This window comes from Haliotis rubra, unplaced genomic scaffold (assembly GCF_003918875.1).
Source record: "Haliotis rubra isolate DU_JTF1 unplaced genomic scaffold, ASM391887v1 Scf50, whole genome shotgun sequence".
Classification (NCBI taxonomy): domain Eukaryota; kingdom Metazoa; phylum Mollusca; class Gastropoda; order Lepetellida; family Haliotidae; genus Haliotis; species Haliotis rubra.
This window is the reverse complement of record NW_025767191.1, coordinates 2902982-2924131: the sequence shown is the minus strand read 5'-3', so window position 1 is coordinate 2924131 and position 21150 is coordinate 2902982. Positions and strand designations below refer to the sequence as shown.

At 39.1% G+C, this 21150-nt stretch overlaps 1 protein-coding gene and 1 pseudogene across 1 annotated transcript in view; one reads left to right on the top strand and one right to left on the bottom strand.

Annotated features, from left to right (window-relative positions):
- Window positions 1–1392: 1392 nt before the first annotated feature.
- Window positions 1393–4434, bottom strand: LOC124291878 (annotated as a pseudogene).
- A 4306-nt stretch (window positions 4435–8740) lies between these two features.
- Window positions 8741–21150, top strand: part of LOC124291877 (atrial natriuretic peptide receptor 1-like) — a 42882-nt gene continuing 30472 nt past the window's right edge. Inside the window, 1 exon segment of the mRNA XM_046728943.1 lies at window positions 8741–8931. Within this exon segment, the coding sequence (XP_046584899.1) occupies window positions 8741–8931 (191 nt within the window).

Here is a 21150-nt window from a genome sequence, read left to right as displayed (position 1 = left end):
ACTTAATTATTACCAGCAAGGCTACATTCATGAGGTGACACTTCAGTTTCCGACCGTATCCGCCAAGTGTTGGCCATCACTCAGGAAAAACAACTCGCCTCATCGACTGTCACTTGACCTTGATGTCGACCGAATCAAATATGCTTATTGCTCTTGTAAAGCTGGGTAAGTTGCTATTTTCGCAGATGATTTTATACCTGTTACGAAAATGTGTGCGTAAGATTTACATTTATTGTGATGCATAGTACAGCCAATCTTGAAAGGGTCTAGAACGTAGATGCCAGACTTGTCAATGTCAAAATACCGTTTGGTTTTAATTATTGAGAGGCCCTAAATCAAATGTTGTTTATGAAGTTTTAGTCATTTCTAATAATAAAATTGTCAAAGTGAATTAATGCAAATATACCACAATTTTTGGTCCAGCATTTTCCCAATAAATCCATGCTTGAAGAAAATCTTAAATATTAGGTTAGAACATTTGTATGATCAAGGCATTATTTATTAGAACCAGTCGACTGAGTATCAAGTAAACAAGGTAAAATCTACTCATAATCTGCTAAATAAATTTTATCTTTGCTATTTCTCTTTCAGATTAAGTGGGAAGTGTTCCCATATAATAGGTCTGATCAAGACATTCCAGGGATTCAAGCTCCACGACTTCAAAGAAATTCCATCTGATTTGAGTTCCACATCCATGCCACAACAATGGAACAAGCCAAGGGGAGACAAAATCTTGCCAGTGCCTATCAGTCAGGTTGCGGTTGCAAGACCAACTGAACAACGCAAGCGGAAGCCAATACAATGCCACACCGACATGAATTACAAGTATAGTTTTATTCTTATTTCATCAGAAATTTTGCTAAAATTGATAATTCAAGATATCCATGAAACATATGTACATTTTAACTTGATTACAAGTTAAGAATGATAACTGCCCTTATGTAACAGAATGAAGGAATTATCTATACATGATAGAAAATCTGCATTTTTAATGATGTGTAATTCATATTACAAACACAACTGTAAGATGATTTGTTTGTATATGATCTGTATGTATATCTGTGTATTTCAGGCTACCAAGGGTTGATATGGCAAGTCTTCAAACTCTACAGGGCACACCACTCCTGCATAGAACAGCACAACATGATTTGCCTTCGGTGCAAACTCCTATGGGAGATGTGCCAATTGGATCTGCACTATCTTATCAGGTATATATCTACATATCTATGTCAAAGAGGTGCAACTAACTTAAAAACATTTCAGAAGAGTTTGAAATTTTGTTCTATTACGAGTTGCTGTATACAGTAGTAGCTTGACCTCATTGAACAACTTAGATATGCACCAGTACTTAACAAAAACATCCTAAAATAATGTCAGGTGGCAACAAACAGATCAAATCTTGTTTATCCTTGAGAATAGAGATGTTGGAACACAATTTGACAATAATTTATATTGTTTCACCTTGTTAATAAGTCTCCCAATGTGAACTCTGTGCTTTGCCACTTTTTCTGTACATGCATTTTCTCCCATGTTGAATTGTTTTCCTGTCTTTCCTTTTGGAGGTATATTCAGTTTCAAACCTAGTTTTACAACTTCATTCTTGATAGAAAAACCTTTGTCAACCATGATGCCATCACCTTCATTAATGTGTCCAATTTCTTTCATTGACTTAATGACTGTTCAGTGATTGCTTTGTCAGATATTGAACCAGTAAATAGTTCTGAAACAAACATTTAGCTTCCATTTGGATCACATCCAATCAAACCCTTAAGAGTAGAAGAGGACTTGTAATCACTGTAGACTTGACTTTGCAAACTTACAGCACATGGGGTCTGTGTTTTGACTTCTGAACCATCAATGATAATTAATGTTGTTGGATAGTCTCTACGATATTTTTCAGGCATATGTTGTATTATATCATCCCTGTGTGGCCATATTGGAATCTACCTTACCTTGAAATATAACAGATCAAGCCATGTGTTGAAAATGATGCCTGCTGAAAAGCGAACTGCAATGTCTTTAAGTCCAAACCCATGCCTTAACCGACAGAGAGTAAGCAATAATGCATCCTGAGGTTTAAGTCTCTTGATGTCTTTTCTCCCTGATGAATAATCAATGTCCTCTCCTTGGGGTAGCAGAAATGTAAGTAGTGTGAGAAATCTCACATATGTAACACCTGTATAGTGTTTGAATAAGTTTTTGATTTTTTTACCCCCGGTGATCACAACATCTATGGAAAATAATGATGATTGTTGAAGCTCTCTCTGTAATTCCTATATTGTCTTCTCATGTGATGCCACTTTGATGTTCAACTCTCTTATTTCTCTTGACTTGTCTTGTAATTGTTGCTTCAAATCATGTTTTTCTGCTGCCAGAGCTAGTATGTCCATTGCTGATATCCCTGAAACGACAAAATATTTGAATGATTTATTTATAATTTCAGATCAAACACATCAAGAATGCAACACCAACTACACACATATATGGGAACACCAGTGTTATCTTGCTTCCACCAGTGAAGCTTACCCAGGAATTTGCTCATCTAAATGATGAAGATACAATCTGTAAGGATCCCAAATCTCTTGAAATGAAAACACAGAGTCAGTCAAATGAACTCTGGTTTGATGAACGCAGGAAACGTCTAACTGCATCAAGTTTTGGAAAGGTTTTGTCCAGAAAAAAAGGCCAAATCATGGTTTCTTGAACTCTATTTTCACTAGAAGAAATATAAAAGCACAATCGATAGAATATGGGAAGAAACATGAAAAAGATGCTAAGGCAAGGTACCATCAGAAATATCCAGACAGACATTTTCATGAATGCGGGTTTGTTGTAAACAATGAGTTTTCATTTTTGGGAGCAACACCTGATAGCAAGATTTGTGACAATGGTGAAAGTGGGATTGTTGAGATCAAATGTCCCTACTCAGCACGCAACATGACCACTGACAATGCTTGTGAAGATTTAGACTTTTTCCTTAAAAAGGAAAATGGTGTAACTTCTTTGAAAAGATCTCACCATCACTACGCACAAGTACAAGGTCAGTTGATGGTTACTGGGTGCAGGTTTTGTGAGTTTATTGTGTTCACTCAACTGGACATGCATGTGGAGAGAATAACTCCCGACATTGTTTTCATGCAGTCAATGTTAATGAAACTAGCCATGTTTTACAGAGATCATGCGGCATCCTACCTAAAGAATGCAACCACCGAGGAATAAATGAACACAGAATCTCCATATATACATACATGTTTCATCAGTCTGTGTAGATGTGTTGATCAGGAAGTCAGTGGACTTGTTTTCTGCTTGGTCATTGGGTAACAATATCTGAACTGAAGCAGTCGACTGGGTGGATGGCTTGCCTGTGTTTAGTCTGAAAAAAGCGAATATATAATGTTTGACATGACTATGATGATGTTTATTATTTATTGTCATTATGAATATTATTTACATGTATTTTTCCATCATTAAAAAACATGAATGAATCTACTCTGATGTGTGTAATTTGTGAAACGTATACAAGTCAGTATTCTCTCTGAGAACAGACTACACTACATAATGAAAATAAACATACATCTACAGTGAATAAGGGGATAATGAAAACTCTGGGCACTCTGAAAAAAGATATGAAAGACATAGAAATAGCAATGAAACCTAAAATTTGATTGAAGTTATTTAAAATAAATTTGCATACATACATTTCCAGAAATATTAATAATTATCCCACAATTATGATTACGGTATATATGTATTTTCCATTATTGAATTTGAAGAATGCATCTAGTTTGATTTGTGTAAGTTTTTAAATACACACATGTCAATATTCTCTCCGACAAGAGATGACCTCTGCTTTTTATCCGATATGCAGGGAGTGTACTGGCTTGGGCGTTTCAGGGGTGGTTTTCTGACTGGCTTTGGGCAGGCTCCGTCTGCAGGCACTGGGTCAGGATATTCTCTGCTCGGTCCTGTTCCTCCTACAAAATGCTGGAATAAAACAAAATACTATCAGATAAGACCAACAGAAATACATGTCCATTTTCCAGCTATCTATATCTAATTACGTATCAGGCCTAAACAATTACGTCGAATCAAATGAATTGAGATCGAACTTCCTTTGCCGGAAATGGTTACAAATGAATTCTCCAGATATATTATTGCTCCGATCTCGTGTTATAACAGTGAACATTCTGTATAAAATTAAGTATGCCTTTTTTATAAATATTATTTAAGTGCAATAATTTTTACCTTAGCTTTGTGTTGATTTATTCTGGATAAATTTAGCTGCTAATGAGGACAACCGCAAGCTTTAATCCATCGCTTGCATTTTTCTTCATTCCGTTTGACAGTTGGAAATCGGACGAAAAAAACTCCTTCCAGTCTTTCAGGGTAACGTTCGTCAGCATTGCATGTCCCCCACGCGCATCGTAATACCATTTTCTGCGCTTTTCACCGCACGGTAACTAAGGACAACAAAGCTTTTTTCTGATTGGTTGATACCAGCTGTCAATCAATATGCGCGGATCCATGAATTAGACCTTGCTTGACTCGAGGAAAATTGACATGAGAGTCATCACACTGTAACCAGTTTCGATCAATTTATGTTGGAGAGTAATAAACAGAATACTAAACTCGCTTCTGTGAAATACCATTTTTATTAAACTCGTGAAAGATTTAGCTTCAAATCATTAACTCGTTTAATAAAAATGGTATTACACGGAAGGTCGTTTAGTATCCACTATGTATATAACATCTAAATTTTTACCAGACCATCGGGATGGCTAGCTGTAAATCTCGACCGTCCGTCTGAAATCTAACCCGTCTCGGGCGGTCGGACGGGCCTTATTTCATACACTGTTGTCAGCCATTAGAAATCGTCCGTTATAAGACATTGCCTAGCGTACACAGCTACCGAAAACACACGATTCATACTGATATCCTTATTATTTACTAATGAGTACATGGAACAATAGCGTTCAGTAATTGGCATTACCGAGATAACGAATGCATTATGAACCTCACTATCCATTAGTTAGCGGGTTTATTTGCGAGTTCGCGTTGCAGGGTGATTATGAAACCTGTGAACTGTTACTGAACAGCAACAACCATTGTTATAGGAGATTATCATGAACACCATCATTAATTAAGAGCGACAGTTCCCACCCACATATCCTGTTCATCGGTGGTACCCGTCACAAGTATGGGAAAAGAAAGTCAGTTGTTAACCTGAAAACACGGGGATTATGGTAAAAGTCAAAATAGGGAATTGCAGCAGAAATGTTGTTTCACAGATGTGTCCAGTTTGGAAAGGTACTGCACTTGTCCATCAGAAAACGCGTGGCAAACTTCACTGAGGCCAGAAATCTTGTGACTATTGTCAAAATTCGCATTACATTTATATCTTTCGAAGGAAAAGAATGCCGGAATTGTAGCACAAACGTTGTAATGTGTACACAGGCTAGAGCTGAAAGAAAGGAAAAGGTTAACAGTTAGAATGTCGTTCCCATTTTCATACAGTCTAATGTAGAGTGACCACTCTATAACTTTAAGCATATATCTAAATATGAAACAGACGCGACGGTGTCAATGGGTTTGGGTTCGAACCCCGGATGGACTCAACCCAACAACAGTGCTAGAATCTATATTTTACTGTGAATGTGTAATACTGACTCTTACATATGTTACTTGAGCCCTGGTATAAGATAATACATATGAAACGTTCGCAGCCACAAATATACATGTACAACCTGTTATCCATTCATATAATTTTCACAGCTATGTCCCCTTTATCTTTCTGAGTAATACATAATGTATTTTTTATATGCATGTTATGCAAATTATATCAAAACAAAATCCAATAATATGTCACCAAGCCACTTTAAAATCTGAAATATGTGTGTTAACTGCGCATTTTACCTATGAAAAATCTTTTCTCTAAATACCTTACAATTTAGTATTTTAGTATTTGTTAAAAACGGAATTGTCGGAATAGAGAAACCTCTTAAGGATTAATGACTAGATTATCTCATATGATAATAGAAATAGAAGCAACAAACCCCTTTCCACATCCATAAACATTCGAGTCGAATGCACAATTGTGTCTATATCTTGAGTATAAATTTATGTCAGCATTATTACAGCTGTTTGAGTCTGGACCAGAAAAACCCATGCGATAAATGACAGAGCAGGTGTTAATGAATCACTATGAAATAGTGATGATACCAATTGTTCGCGAAAACGTGAGCGTATCCTGCTCCATCGATGGCACCCGTCATAAACATACGCAAAGTCTAGACAACGGTTCACCTGAAATATTTCGGTAACCTATGGTACCAGTCAAAATAGGGAATTACATCGGACATCATTTTTGTCACTGATGCATCAAATTTCGAAATGTCTACCAATAAACTTTTTGAAAGCTTTACTGAAGCCTTGAATGTTGTAACTTTACTCGATCAACAAACACTCTAACTACTCATGCATGTGTCTCAAAGATAGAATTTAACCAATTGCATTGGGGGAACATTGGGTGACGCTGTAAGATTTTATCTGCATCGCATAGGCGATAGCTACACAAACAAAACGATGAACAGATTAACAAATTCAATATGCATAATGTAAAAAACATCCCCAGCGACGAAGATGACATTTTAATTGTGTTTACAAAGGAAGGAATCTAACGAACAAATGAAGACGATGAAAACGTCATTACCAACATCAAAAGATGTCTGAGCTAATGAGTTGATGTACACCGTGGTGGTTGGTACAAAAGCTTGGCTGCTTAATTATTGGAATAGATAAAGTTCATAGGAAATCCCTAAAGCCTGTCTGAAAGGGTATCAATGGTGTGAAATAATAGGCTCATTGTCATGTTTCACGCTAATGTTCTTGCTGTGCGACAACACTAAACCTGTCAATGAGTAAATTGATTTCAGAATAAATAGGACTGTATTAACCATATACAAAGTTTGTATAATGAGGTCTGCTTCATTCTTTAAGAAGGCTCTTAAACCAATGAACAATTGTGTGAGAAGAAAGATGATTCAACGGCGTAGATCACCCTCCGATCATGAAAATGTGAGATTGTTATGGGAAGTTACAGTTTGAAACGGGTCAGTTCCCTATAACAGTCAAAGTAAAACGCAGACTCGTTTCAACGCTATTGCCGTATATAAAAAGTTAACGTAGAATTGAAAGGGAGGAACTTGGGTGGTCACATAGATGAAAACACTATCCCTCCCTTGTTTCAAGATAAATTTGTCCTTGTGGGGTCGAGATGTTTCTTTGTTTGTAGTTTGACGCCACACTCAGCAATGTGTGTCTGTAAATAATCGAGTCTGGACCAGACTATCCAATGACTCACATCACGACTCGAGATTAAGCGTCAAACGTTATTAAACGGGGGCTTGGAGGAAAGGAGGCATAAATCAACATGGACACTTTTACACACCTACAAACAATAGTCACATACATACATACATACATACATACATACATACATACATACATACATACATACATACATACATACATACATACATACATACATACATACATACATACATACATACATACATACATACATATTGTAACGTTTCGGTTAGTATGAACAAACATACATTCATATCTACCTGACCAACCACACAGTGTATTAAGCCAATAGATCATGCATATTAACACATTTCGCTTGCATTCTGCCACCACATATCCGCTCACAGCCCAAGGTCACACCTCGTTATCGTTTAACATTCAGCAGACATACCATGTAAATACATGTACGGCACGGATGAAATATGTTGTGGTAACTTCTCATAACCTACCTCTTCCACACGCCCGAGGCTGATTATCGCCAACACCCTGTTCAGTCGTCGCGATAAGCGGCTTGTCTTATTTTTGGTGGTTTTCAATGTCAAGTCTTTTACAGCATCCAGTACCTAGATGATCCACATTTAGTTTCATCGACTGAATTCTGATTGAACGTTTAAGTTCCTGTTATATCCAGCATAATAATATTATGCAATGCAAAGTATCATGTGAGCCTAGAGTTTCCAGACAGCGATTAGTCAATCTATCAGTTTATAATGAGTAGTCTATTTGTGTTTGTTTCCTATGCAGTGGTCCATGTGCTTTCACCAGCTACACAATACCCCAGATACGCGCGACAGAACATATGATGTGTGTACGTCATTACCTGATGGGCATTTAAGTAACTGTAAGCCAAAGTAAATTTATCTTATTTTGAATTCTGATGACTGGTAAAATTTGTAAGGTATGTTACAGTTTTTGTAGCAAACACATACTTTACACATTATCAGAGTTCTGAGCCATTCCCGATATAAACAGGCTGGCTCTGGTCATGGAGTGTTATTGATCTGCACAACATACCTGGAAATGAACTGCTCTGATTCGCCGTGCTCAGGTGGACAAACGTAGGTGATGGTCCGCCTTCCAAGAAACACACCATACATTGAAACAGGACGGCAGAGACGGAATCACGTCATATATCAGCATTACGTTGGAACAGCAGAGACCTATATGTCACATTAGCTTCCAGAAACGAAGACGTTATTGATGTCTTCCTCCATACATCCTGACCACTGATGTCAACCACCAATTATTGTTTGTTATAGTTGTTGGGTCGCGAGTCAGATGGTGAACTAAAAGAAAACATTGCGCAAGGTTCCACCCCATCATTCACATGCTTAGGTTGTGGGATAATAAGATGAAGAATCAAAACGTAAAGATGCAGATGGCGTGTTTCTTACTGCGTCTGGAACTTTTGCTGTTGGGTTCTTGTCAAGCAAGGGAGTTCCGACTGGGGATGCTGAGTCCGTTCCGACATGTCCGACTGGGCTGGGAAAACAACGCCGCCGCAGCAACGCTGGCCATCGAGAGGGCTCAGGCAGAAGGACTCCTCCCTGGACACAACATTACGTAAGTTATATTGCGTTTATGTAGTAACACATGTACGAAATTGTGAAAGAGTAATCCTAAATATTGATGCATGTAGAATAACTCTTTCACAATTTCGTACATCCTGTGGTTTTACGTCGCTTTTAGCAATATTCCAGCAACATCAGGGCGGGGAACACCAGAAATGGGCTTCACATAGTGTACCCATGTGGGGATTCGAACCCGGGTCTTCGGCGTGACGAGCCAACACTTTAACCACTAGGCTACCCCACCGCCCTTGTAGTGATCTTATGATATCACAGGGTAGAAAACTAGGCATACATAAAAGTGAAAGACTTTGTCCATTTTGTATCATCCCAAATGTCGAAACAGAATACCATGTCTGTCTAGTGTGTCCATTTTATAATGACCTTAGAAAAACTGTCCACAAGTTATTACTACAAATTTCCTTCAGAGTGTAAATGTAAACTTTTATTTACCACCAAAAATACTTCCATGCTTAATAATTTTGCCAACTTTACTTTCTTTGCTCTTAAAATGAGGAGCAAGCAATTGTCCATTACACATATAACCTACATATTTTATATTCACATGGATATTGTACTAGATATAAATTGTTGTATTCAAACATTGATACATGCACTGGTGGCGCAACATCAACATACATTTATACATTGTCAAATGAATACATTAATTGTAAAATGGGCCTGTGGCCTGATTGACAGAAATAAACTACTACTACTACTACTAGTAACACATGGGAGTTCATGCCATCTCTTGAAATCGACATAATGTCGCAACCCGTTAAACTTGACCATTCGTTTAATGGGGGTGGCGCTGTTTTTAATTTTCTTCTGTTTATATCTGCTCATACTTTAGACGACACTTATTCCAACGGTCATCGAAAGTGTATGGGATATTTGAATTATTTCGTTTCAGGTTTTTTAATTACCCTAATCAAGCAACAGCAGATATACACGAGTTTAAATTGTTTGTCATTGGTCACACGACGATTATGTCACGATGTGTTTCCTTGAAATGTTTGCACGATTGTGAAATATGCAGCACATATTCAACTCTACAATTGATATCGAAAACTTCTGCTTTCCACTAATAAATTACATGATTAAAAGACAGATATTTTGCTTCAGTAAATCAGGTCAACTTGACCTCTAAGAAGTATTGCCGATGTCTCAACCTTATAACTCAGTCATTTTTCAGTGCAATGTGAAATTACAGTAACCATATTTTTGTAATTAAAAACTTCTGCTTTCCACTAATAAATTACATGATTAAAAGACATATTTTGCTTCAGCAAATCAGGTCAACTTGACCTCTAAGAAGTATTGCCGATGTCTCAACCTTATAACTCACTTATTTGTCAGTGCAATGTGAAATTATATTTTATATAACCATATTTTTGTAATTTGAGTATGTTCATAAAAACACACAAATATATAATATCACATACGTATTGACAATATAGAGTACGCTCTTTCGAGTATCTGTGAGTTTTGAACAAAACACGTGATCCATCTCGTTTTACCAAATTAAGACCGTAAAGGTGAAACACTTAAACCAACGTACGCGCATCCCCAACGACATGCTCGCTCGAAGACTGTCTTCAAAATGTCACTTCTTAAACACTTCCATAAACGCTTGATATATTGTTATAAGGTAAAAAATGCATCCCTAAATCAGTACGAGAATTACATCAGACTCCGTATATAGAGTTACAGTTTGGCTCATGGTGGATAACGCCCAGACATTGTTCGGAGACAGAAAGTCTAAAGAGAATGGCGTTTATTCGTAAGTTAGAAATATATACGTCGCTTGAGACAGAACCCAATAATAGATCAATAAATATTGGGGGAGTTACCGAACTGTATTTACCGATAATTTTCCAATCATAATATTCATGAGTGCTGGGATGGATATAGGATTAACGAATCAAAACGATGGGTTGAAACATGTGATCAGGATCAGGCCAGGCTCGAACCATATAAAAAGATAGGTTTGGCACTGAGCGAGTGGTGCGCGCTTTTAAGTGACCGAAGCCAGTCCACGTCACTCAGTTGCCTGTGTGGTACGAGCCTATCGTGTCTGTTGATGAAGTTGTAGTTAGAGATGGACTGAGACAGAGACATTGTCCGTGAGTAGGTGGAAATCAATGTGCTTTTGTACAATGCTCTTTGTGTGTATGAGAGATAGATACAAATATAACCACTACGCCTGTTGGAACATTGTATGTTGATAAAACAGACCAATCATTAGTTGTATGTCTACAAAACAAAAACAAAACTGAAAACTTGACATTCGGGATTATTTGGACTAGGTCTTTAATTTTATGTTTAAGACAATCATCTTAGTTGCATGCTGCGTACAGAACATCTTGACATCAGAGGAAAACAAAAAACAAGTCCCGCCGAAACTCTTTAACAACGATAACGTTCATTATGTCTAGGTACCCTCCAAAATGAACTTCACAGCGTGGAGAACAATTCGATTCAGGTCTTAAGTAAGGGTTGTGGTCCCCTCTAGCGTCTCTTACAGCCACAAAACGTCTCCTCATGGATCTTAAAACGTTAGTAAACACAACCCGTGGAAGACGTCGCCATTGCTCAACAAGGTGACATTGAGGATCTGTGGTGGATTGGTTTGCTGACGAACACGTCGACCAAGCTCGTCCCAGATGTTTTCGATAGGACTGAGGTCGGGGCAACGCGACGGCCAATCCAGAAATTGAATTCTTGAAAATTTTGTTTAAGAATAACCGTATACGGCGAGCGTTGTCTTGTTGGAACATCAGTCCTGGGCCATGTTTCTGCATAAATGGAAGCAGGACTGGTTGCAAAATTTTGATCCCTTTACTGGGCCGCATTTAAGTTCCCTCGAATGAGTACAAGGGAAGAACGTCCGTGTGCGCAAAACGAACCCCATACCATTACGCTCCGCCACCAAATCTGTCCACTTCAAGGACGCAGACTTGAGCATGACGTTCACCTCGCCTGGGTACACTCGGGCCCTGCATGCCGTCGGCAAATCGCAATGTGAATCAAGATTTGTCGCTGAAGACAACCGAATTCCACTCTTGCAACAGCGACCGCAGACTGACCAGCACCAAGCCTCCCCATAACACGGTGACGTTCTTGATTTGAAAGGCGTGGCATTTCCAAACAAAGATTAAAACGAAAACTTTAATTTGTTTTTTTCAGCTCACATGTGCGGGTTCAGTTTAAGCCAGCATGCACCGGATGGTCTCATGAAATTGCATTTCACAAGTGCATTTCGTGTTTTTCATCTTTATAGGCTACAAAGTCAATGATGACGGACAGTCTGTGATCGCTGTTGCAAGAGCCTTTAATTGCTCACGGCAAACAATTTTTAATCTTGGGATGAATGTGCATCAAACCGGAACTGTTGCCGACCGCCCGAGGCCGGGAGCGTCACGTGTGACGTCACTTCGGGAAGATCAAGCAATACGATTACGTCATCTTCGGAACAGATTTGTTGCTGCAGTTTCCACAATTAGGGAGATGTTTGGTGGAAGGATAACTGTCAGAAATTGCTTTTGTGTCGCTGGACTTCGCGCCTGAAGACCCCATAATGGACCAATTGTAACCCCTTTTTATCGCCGCAACGGTGTCAGCCCGATCTGTCGACAAATGAAAAATAGGATGTTGCTAACCGTCGACAAAACAAAAAACCCGGAGTGTCGACATCGCGCGGTCAACATACTGGGACGGTGTTAATTAATGAAAGAGAATGTTTGCTTAGCGGTTTGCAAGTGGCTATGGTGGCTCGTATCATGAGTAAATGAATTAAGTTGATTAAAGAGAATGTCTATTTAACAATTTGCAAGAGAATTAAGGTTGCAAAAACAGACTATTATTTTACGTTATGCGAGTGGAAGGATTTACCATTTTGGAGTTTAACATGCAACAACATCCGGAAAGAAACAGAGAGCTTACAAATTATTTTGTGATATTGGGAGTAGAAGGATTATGGAAATGCTGTTGTAAACATTTAGCATTTGGGTATATATAATAGATCATGAATATTTTGTTACCACTGTGAAAATGGCAAATGCTATGGTGCGGGTTACATTGATTGACAACATTCATAGAGGTCAGAATCTTTACCACAATGGATTCAAGTACAGAGTCAACAGACGCAGAGCTCAGAAAACATACTGGAGATGTACAGATGCAACTTGTCCATCATATCTGCAGACGCACCACTAGGTGCATGGATGGATTACACAGCTGATGGATTACGTTACTACCACCTGGGTAGAAGGTCCATGGACACTGCCAACTTGGAATCATTTTGAAAATGGTGGAAACAGAACTAACAATAATTCGGAACGTTGGCACAACAAAATCAACAAGTATGCCATGAAGACACATCCGAATGTATTTGAGGTTGTGCGAATGCTACAAAAAGAACAGTCATCTACTGAAGTAAAAATTCAGCAGATCCAAGGACAGCAGAGAGATCCCGTCCGTAGACGTCGCTACCGAATCATCGACGCTAAGATTCGATCCTTGAAGGCCGACCTTCTTGCCGACAGACTTACTGATTTGAATTACACAGACCATGTGTCAGAGTTGCTTCATCTTGGCTGAACATTCAGATTACTTTAGTGCACATATAAAGGAGTTTTGGCAAGAAGAAATAACTGGACTCATCTTTTATATATTTATTACTTATACACCTGCAGAAATCACTTATTTATATAAAACACACACACAAATATATTGTGTGAGCTTTATGAAATATATATACAAATATGTTATATTGTGTGACATATGATACATGCATGATACATGCATGTTGTTATATTGACTGAATAACTATATTGTCTACTAAATATATCACACTCTGTTTTAATTGGTTTGTTAATTTCGATGACACTGGGAGTGAAGTCACTCATGTAGAACATCACCTCCCTTTTCCAGGACTGTCGACAAGTAATTTGGACGGATTATTACTTGTTGTCGACAGTCCGGGCATAAACCGCCGCAACCGACTGGTGTGGGCCACATAAGGTTCAATCAAAGACAGATTGAATTCGGTTGTCTTCAGCGACGAATCTCGATTCACACTGCAATTTGATGATGGCAGGGCCCGAGTGTACCGCAAGCGAGGTGGACGTCACGCTCAAGTCTTTCAGTCTATCTTTGTTTGATGGTGGTTAAATTAAAAAAAACCCGACCAAGTTTAGACTGAAGTGAGTTTTCTTTTCACTTTAAAGCTAACTGCAGTGATCTAAATATGAACCAGGGTGAGGCGGTTGTACTAGGAAAATCAGCTGAAGTTAAGTTTCTTGTTTGACAAATATTGAACATCAGATCATCGTTATACATAACGCTAAAGTTACTTCACGTTCTTGACTCCATTGAAGTGTGTACGCTATCATGCATGACATCCATTTCAAGGTGCATCTCATTGCTATCATGTCTTCTTCGTGACATGTAGCGGTAATGTTTGTTTGTTGTTTCACGCTGCATTCCAAGCTATTTTGCGGTGGTCTGTAAACAATCGAGTCTGGACCAGGCATTCCAGTGATCAACAAAATGAGGATCGATCTACGCAATTAGGATACGAGGACGTGTCAGCCAAGTCAGCGAGCCTGACCACCCAATCCCGTAACAACAAGCATGGGTTGCTGAATACCAATTCTCTCCCAGAGCGTCACTGGTTTGTAGCGGTGATGGTGATAATCAACAGTTAGTACAGACTGAAAGAATCTACAGTTTAAAGATTGACACTCGGAAGCCATTCATTCTTTCCGTAAACATTTTCGCAATTTGCCTTCACCATCCGAAAATTGTGGACTACACTGAAGGTATTGTTTTGTTTGGAGTGGAACTGGTAGGAGTCAAGCACTATTTCCTTGGTAATCCCAAATCCGGTTACCCAGTTCTTGAACACGTGAAGATCAGGAAGAGAGTTGTTTTTCAGCAAACCCGGGCTTGCGATAGGAGGTGACTAAAGGGATCGGGTGGTCAGGCTTGCTGACCAGGTTAATACATCCGAAATACACCAATGTTGGTTAATGTTCACCTTTAAGAAGACCTTTATGCTTCCTACTGTCCTAGTTACTACATTCTGACGGATGCAATTCACTTTACGCATTTAATCTTATATATGGAAAGATATCGTTAAGGAAATCAATGTTACCCTCATAAGCTATTTTTGGGATACTTTGTTTATCAGGGAATAGGGACACATTCATTAACACATGGTGCGACATTTATCTTTTGTTGATTTATGTGCATCTCACACAACGGAAAGTGCCTGAATGTGCACAGTCCATTATGGCCCCATCGTGACAACAGAATCGATAATATCCATAAGACGAGTAATCACATTAACATCGTTATCTCAACGGATTAATTAATCCTGAAAGTTTAGATCACAAAAAGACTTCTACACGCTTAATATTTAATGCAGTGATGATTGAGTGAGACTGACTCATGAAACTATCCATATTCTGAGTGAGCAATGTCTCAGGTTAGGTTCTGAATTTGAGAGAAAATAATTGCGAGTCTTCTGGCTGTGGGTCGGTAGGGGAGTGTCATTCTACTATACGTATTATCGCTCATATGATCCTGGAGATGTGAACCCGTGAAGATCCGGGGTAGAATAGGTCTTCAGCAACCCATGCTTGCCACAAAAGGCGACTATGCTTGCCGTAAGAGGCGACTAACGGGATCGGGTGGTCAGGCTCGCTGACTTGGTTGCCACATGTCATCGGTTCCCAATTGCGCAGATCGATGCTCATGCTGTTGATCACAGGATTGTCTGGTCCAGACTCGATTATTTACAGACCGCCACCATATAGCTGGAATATTACTGATTGCGGCGTAAAACTAAACTCACTCACTCACTCCTAGAGAATTGAGGAAACGCTGAAAACGAAGACCGAATTATCTAGTACATGCTTGTCCCGATATCTAGTACATGCTTGTCCCGAATAACACCACAGCGTGTAATGAAAGCAAAAATCCGATTGTATGATAAGCACGTAGCATAGTCAATTTTCCCTTATGTCTACCGTGAAACGTTTGGAAAGCGTGAAGGAGACCTTGGATGTTGTAACCTTGATCCAACAACTTTTGAGTCAGAGGTGTTCGGTACTCTTTAAAATCTTCCATTTAAGAACATGCTCGAGTGTAGACCAAAGGCTGGAGATGCTTGAATAGTGCTCGTTAAGAGGTGAAAGATTGTTGTTCGTCGCACACATGCTCGATTTGCCCCACAGATACACCTAAAACATAACATAAAGAAGATCCGAGAGCGTTTCCTTTTTCTTTGGACGTAATTTTTCATAGCAACAATAAACATTATTTATCATAATCTCACATCAATTTTTTAACTATATATAACAACTGGTCTAAATAAATTTTATTTCTACCGAAATCTAAGTGAATGTTAAAGGTTACAAATTAGTGTTAATTGGTCTTTCCGTGTTGACATTGGTCGTCTAATTGGTTCAACCACACGTTCCTTTGACAAACCAACAACTCAGATGTAAGAATATATGTATGGTCACTGAGTGAAAATTCAACGGGCACTATAGTCTGTTTGCAGTGGAAACGTACCGATGAATTTCACTTTAAACAAAAAAGTAAATCCACTAAAGTGAAATTAAGATTGCGAATCCTCATAATTTTACCTTGCCAATTGAACATGTAAATCTCAGGATTTTATTCAACTTAGGATAAATGTTGTTTCACCAACGATCATAGTTTCAAATCGCTATTATTGGTTGTATTAAAAGGGGATACGTGCAGTAGTTGGAACAGTGAAACAAGTGCACGTGCGGTCCGTGATGAGTGTTAACTTCTCAGTTGAATAAAATTCTGACATTTTTATGTTCATTTGGCAAGGTGAAGTTATGAGGATTCGCAATCTTAATTTCACTTTATTTGATTTACTTTTTTGTTTAAAGTGAAATTCATCGGTACGTTTTCACTGCAAACAGAATATGATATGACGGACACTGTTATGCTACTAAACACTATACAAAAGCAGCGAAAGACTGCAAGTCAACTCTCCACTATTAGGTCAGGTGATGGTAACTTTACTCGTTTACTCTCAGCAGTGTCCGGAATATTAGCAATGATTTCTTTCTCTATTTTATGCATTATACAAGCAGGCCTTGAACCATTACTTTACTTATCTTATTTGCTAGATTCACGATAGTATCCTTTACTAGATTGAATGAATAATGTAACCTTGTCTCAAATGTGAGGGGCAGTGATGTAGCCCAGTGGTTAAAGCGTTCGCTCGTCACGCCGAAGATCCGGGTTCGATTCCCCACATGGTGCAATGTGTGAAGCCCCTTTCTGGTGTCCCCCGCCGTGATGTTGCTGGAATATTGCTAAAAGCGGCATAAAACCATACTCACTCACTGACGCGGTGGGCAAGCTGGCTTAAGGGCCAGGTTAGTGATCCGTCGAGCTTGAGGTGTCGGGATCGAGCCCACCTGTGACCGGGTTTACAACCCCTAGTGTACAGTACACAACCCTGTGCACTTAAAGAACCCACGAATCCGTTGGCATATGACCAGATGGTGGCCACATGAATACGTGCAAACACCTAGTTGCGGGTACAGGAACGTGCAGTGAACTTGGACAAAGTACTGTGACTATGTGTCCCAGTCCACCCAGCTGAGAATGGGTACCTCGTTAGGGTGAGAAAGCCGTGAAACACAGTGCACCTAGTGGCTGCAAGAGTTGTATGATCCCTGGGGAGTTGAGATTGATAATACGATGTGCCGTTGGGTTTGACATCCAGTGATCGAGGGAAATACCAGCGCCTTGAGCATGTACTAGTCACGTGGATATGTGCGCTATATAAATATCATGTAATAATAACAATAAATAACTTTACAACTAGGCCTTGAGTGTCGGTGTGAATCATAATAGGCATTTAAAATGTCCTATTGCATCATCACAGTTTCATTTTAGTTGTCATTCTGATATAGAATGTAATAAGTATGTAACCCATCATATCAAGTATGTTACGTTGAAGATGAATCATCACCTGTGTGAGAAGCAAAGCTCTAAGTGATAAATATTTACATAGAAAACCCAACACATGTGACACAAAGACAACACGATAATGAGTAACCAGATGGTAAATTTTAATTGGTCTGCTCTCTACGTTATTATCGTTATACACTCATTATATCTAGCATACATGTTTACATATGTTATGATTAGTGTACATTGAAATGTTTTCCCTCTATCTCTGGAGGGGCGGTGGGGTAGCCTAGTGGTTAAAGCGTTGGCTCGTCATGCCGAAGACCCGGGTTCGATTCCCCACATGGGCACAATGTGTTAAGCCCATTTCTGGTGTCCCCCGCCGTGATATTGCTGGAATATTGCTAAAAGCGGCGAAAACTAAACTCAGTCAGTCAGTCAGTCTATCTCTGGATGCATGTCCTTCAAGTAAATCCCATTGAAAAGGTTTATTGTGCCAGGCTTGTCAACACAACCCGATGGCCTTCATCCTTCACACAAAACGTCACTCCATGCAACAATATTGCGACTCATTGACCCTGTCAATAATCGATTCTGGTCAAAGAAAACACATGGACCACGACCAGTACCAATAGGTCACTATGACACACAACGTGGTGGTTTGGTGATACACTATCTGATTGACATGCATAAACAAACAGTTGAGCTGGAAGGGAAGCTATAAATTTAGGTGGAAGGCACTGGGGCAAGAATTGATGCCCATAGCGATGCCTACTCTATGCCTAAAGGCCGTACCCTTAAATTATACATACAGTAGGAAATCAACGGTTTCACATTTTGTTTTACCCATTACTTTGACCTGACATTTACTTTCATTTTGTACAGTTTGTACCGAACTTCCGAAGATAGAGATTGATTTTGGAATCCAGTACAAGAGGAAAATGATTAAAATGTTTAAAATATATATGATTCAAAATTTGATAATACTGATGTGTGGCTTTGGCGAAATTCTCAAGTTATAAAACAGAAATGTGGTATTACTGTATTTCATTTGTCATGGACACCAAGGTCTTTAGTATCAGTTTGATATTATCCGTATTATTTCAAAACCAATTACCTCGAAGTAATGAACTAGTCATGTGTGACACTTAACGCCAGTCCATAAGGTTCAGAATATTAGGTGAAGTGAAATGGGGTGTAACGTCGCACTTAGAATATTTCACTCATATGACGACGTGTGTATGTCTATGTGTGGCTGCTTGTACTAGCCCAGACTGAAGCTGGTTTTATAGTGTTAGCTCACTGAGATACCATGCCGCAGTTTAGCATGCATACACCACTCAGACACATTATACTGACTCCGTGCCGACCAGTCCTTGTTGTACCCATTAATACCGAGCGTCAGGCAGGGACCAACAAGTACCATATTTTAACGTCTTTTGGTATGACGCGGCCGGGGATTGAACGCGCGACCTCCCGCCATTACACCACGGAGGCGGTCTTCAAAACATTAACACAAAAGATGTTCTATGTGTGAATCATATTATCCGAAGACGTACACATCAAAATATGATCTCACACTGCAAGTAAAAATAATTGTCTGCATTAGCAACAGAAAGGGTCTTCCGTCATTCCTGGAAATATACATATCATCCACGGTCTCAGTTTTGGCTTATCGGCAATCTGGAAGACAATGACAGGATGCGAATGTAACGTTGTAAGGCTGCAACTACCACGGCAGTCATGCATCCGTTAATAGACACCAGCAAAAACAGTGTTAAACGATCAAGTCGTACATGTTTTGTTAAGTCTCTCGTGACACTAGGTGATGCGCTGATTCAAATCCTACATAGCCCAAATGAGACAAAAGGACGATCGAATACTGATGTCGTTACTTGGGCGAGATAACATTAAAGTAAACATATAATATCGAACCTGTTATCGAGTGTTGAATAGATTGAATAGAAATAGTATTAAGATTGGGCCTTTGGGGCATGTTAAATTTTCGATTTCGCTAAAAAAAGTAATTAATAGGTTTGTTTTTATCCTCCTAAATTATACTACTTTGGCTGAAATGAGAGACAAAGGCGGTTTGGCCAAGACAAGGTCTCATCTATGTGTTTTCGTTAATCAATGTTTCTGCACCAAAACCCCATTGCTCAAGTAGCTACACATTCGTTATGCAGATCTAGGGGATCTGGAAATCAATATCTTGACGACTGCTTTTGCTCGCGAATGACATGATGTCCTTCTCCATGTTAAAGTACTGTAATGTACGTAAAGCTAGGTTCCTTACTGGTTGGAGACGTAAACGCCTCTAACCTTATAATCAGCCTGAATTTGTCTTTCAGGTAAAATTTCTATGTATAATATACTCTTGGATTATTAAAAACGAACCTTCCGCCAATGATACTGAGTCTCTTTGTATTTTGGCAATTCCAAACGACCAATGAACATAGCTGTAGCAAATTAGGACCATATGGGTAATCCGAAATAGGTGTCCCGCTTTACTTCTTGGTTAATGCGGAAATCGGGCTTTCTATAAAACTCTAATATAAACACATTCTGTGTTTGTCCTCATCAGAAACTTTAATAAACTGATACACCTTCAATTCAAAACAACATTACAAGTAATAGAGTATACTTGTACTAGTTCAGTGCATAATTTCGAACTTCAGAATCGGAACATCCTTTCCATTTTAGAAGCACCCATTAGCTTTTCCCGGAATTTAGCGAAGGGCCGTTTCCTAGAATCGGTTCTAGAGGCGTGTTCAGTAACAGTCCCGCGAGTAATCACTGTGCGAACCCACGCGCGCTTAAAGCCAGGGGTTGGTGAATTTCTTTGAAGGGGTAGGATTCACATGACGTTTGCAAACAATTGGGGGCCGGGGGATATGTAATCATTTGACGGCTCGTTACCATACGCCATAAAATAGAAGCAATATATTGGGCCATGTTTCCTCCGTCCTAGTACTTCATTTCCAGACATGGTTTGACCACTGGTAAACTCTAGCGAAAATAGGGTAAATGAGTAAATGACCAGTCTTCCTGTATGCGAGCTAAGCGAGCAAAGGTTGGCAACGTGCTTCCCTCGCTTCGGTTCGAAAAATATTTTTAATATCAAAATAAAATACCGCCAGCATCAAAGGTAGTGAGTGAGTGAGTGAGTTAAGATTTTAAGTCCCATCGGCAATATTTCAGCTATATCGTGACTATAAACGAGTTGTGAATTTACCGTAAATAC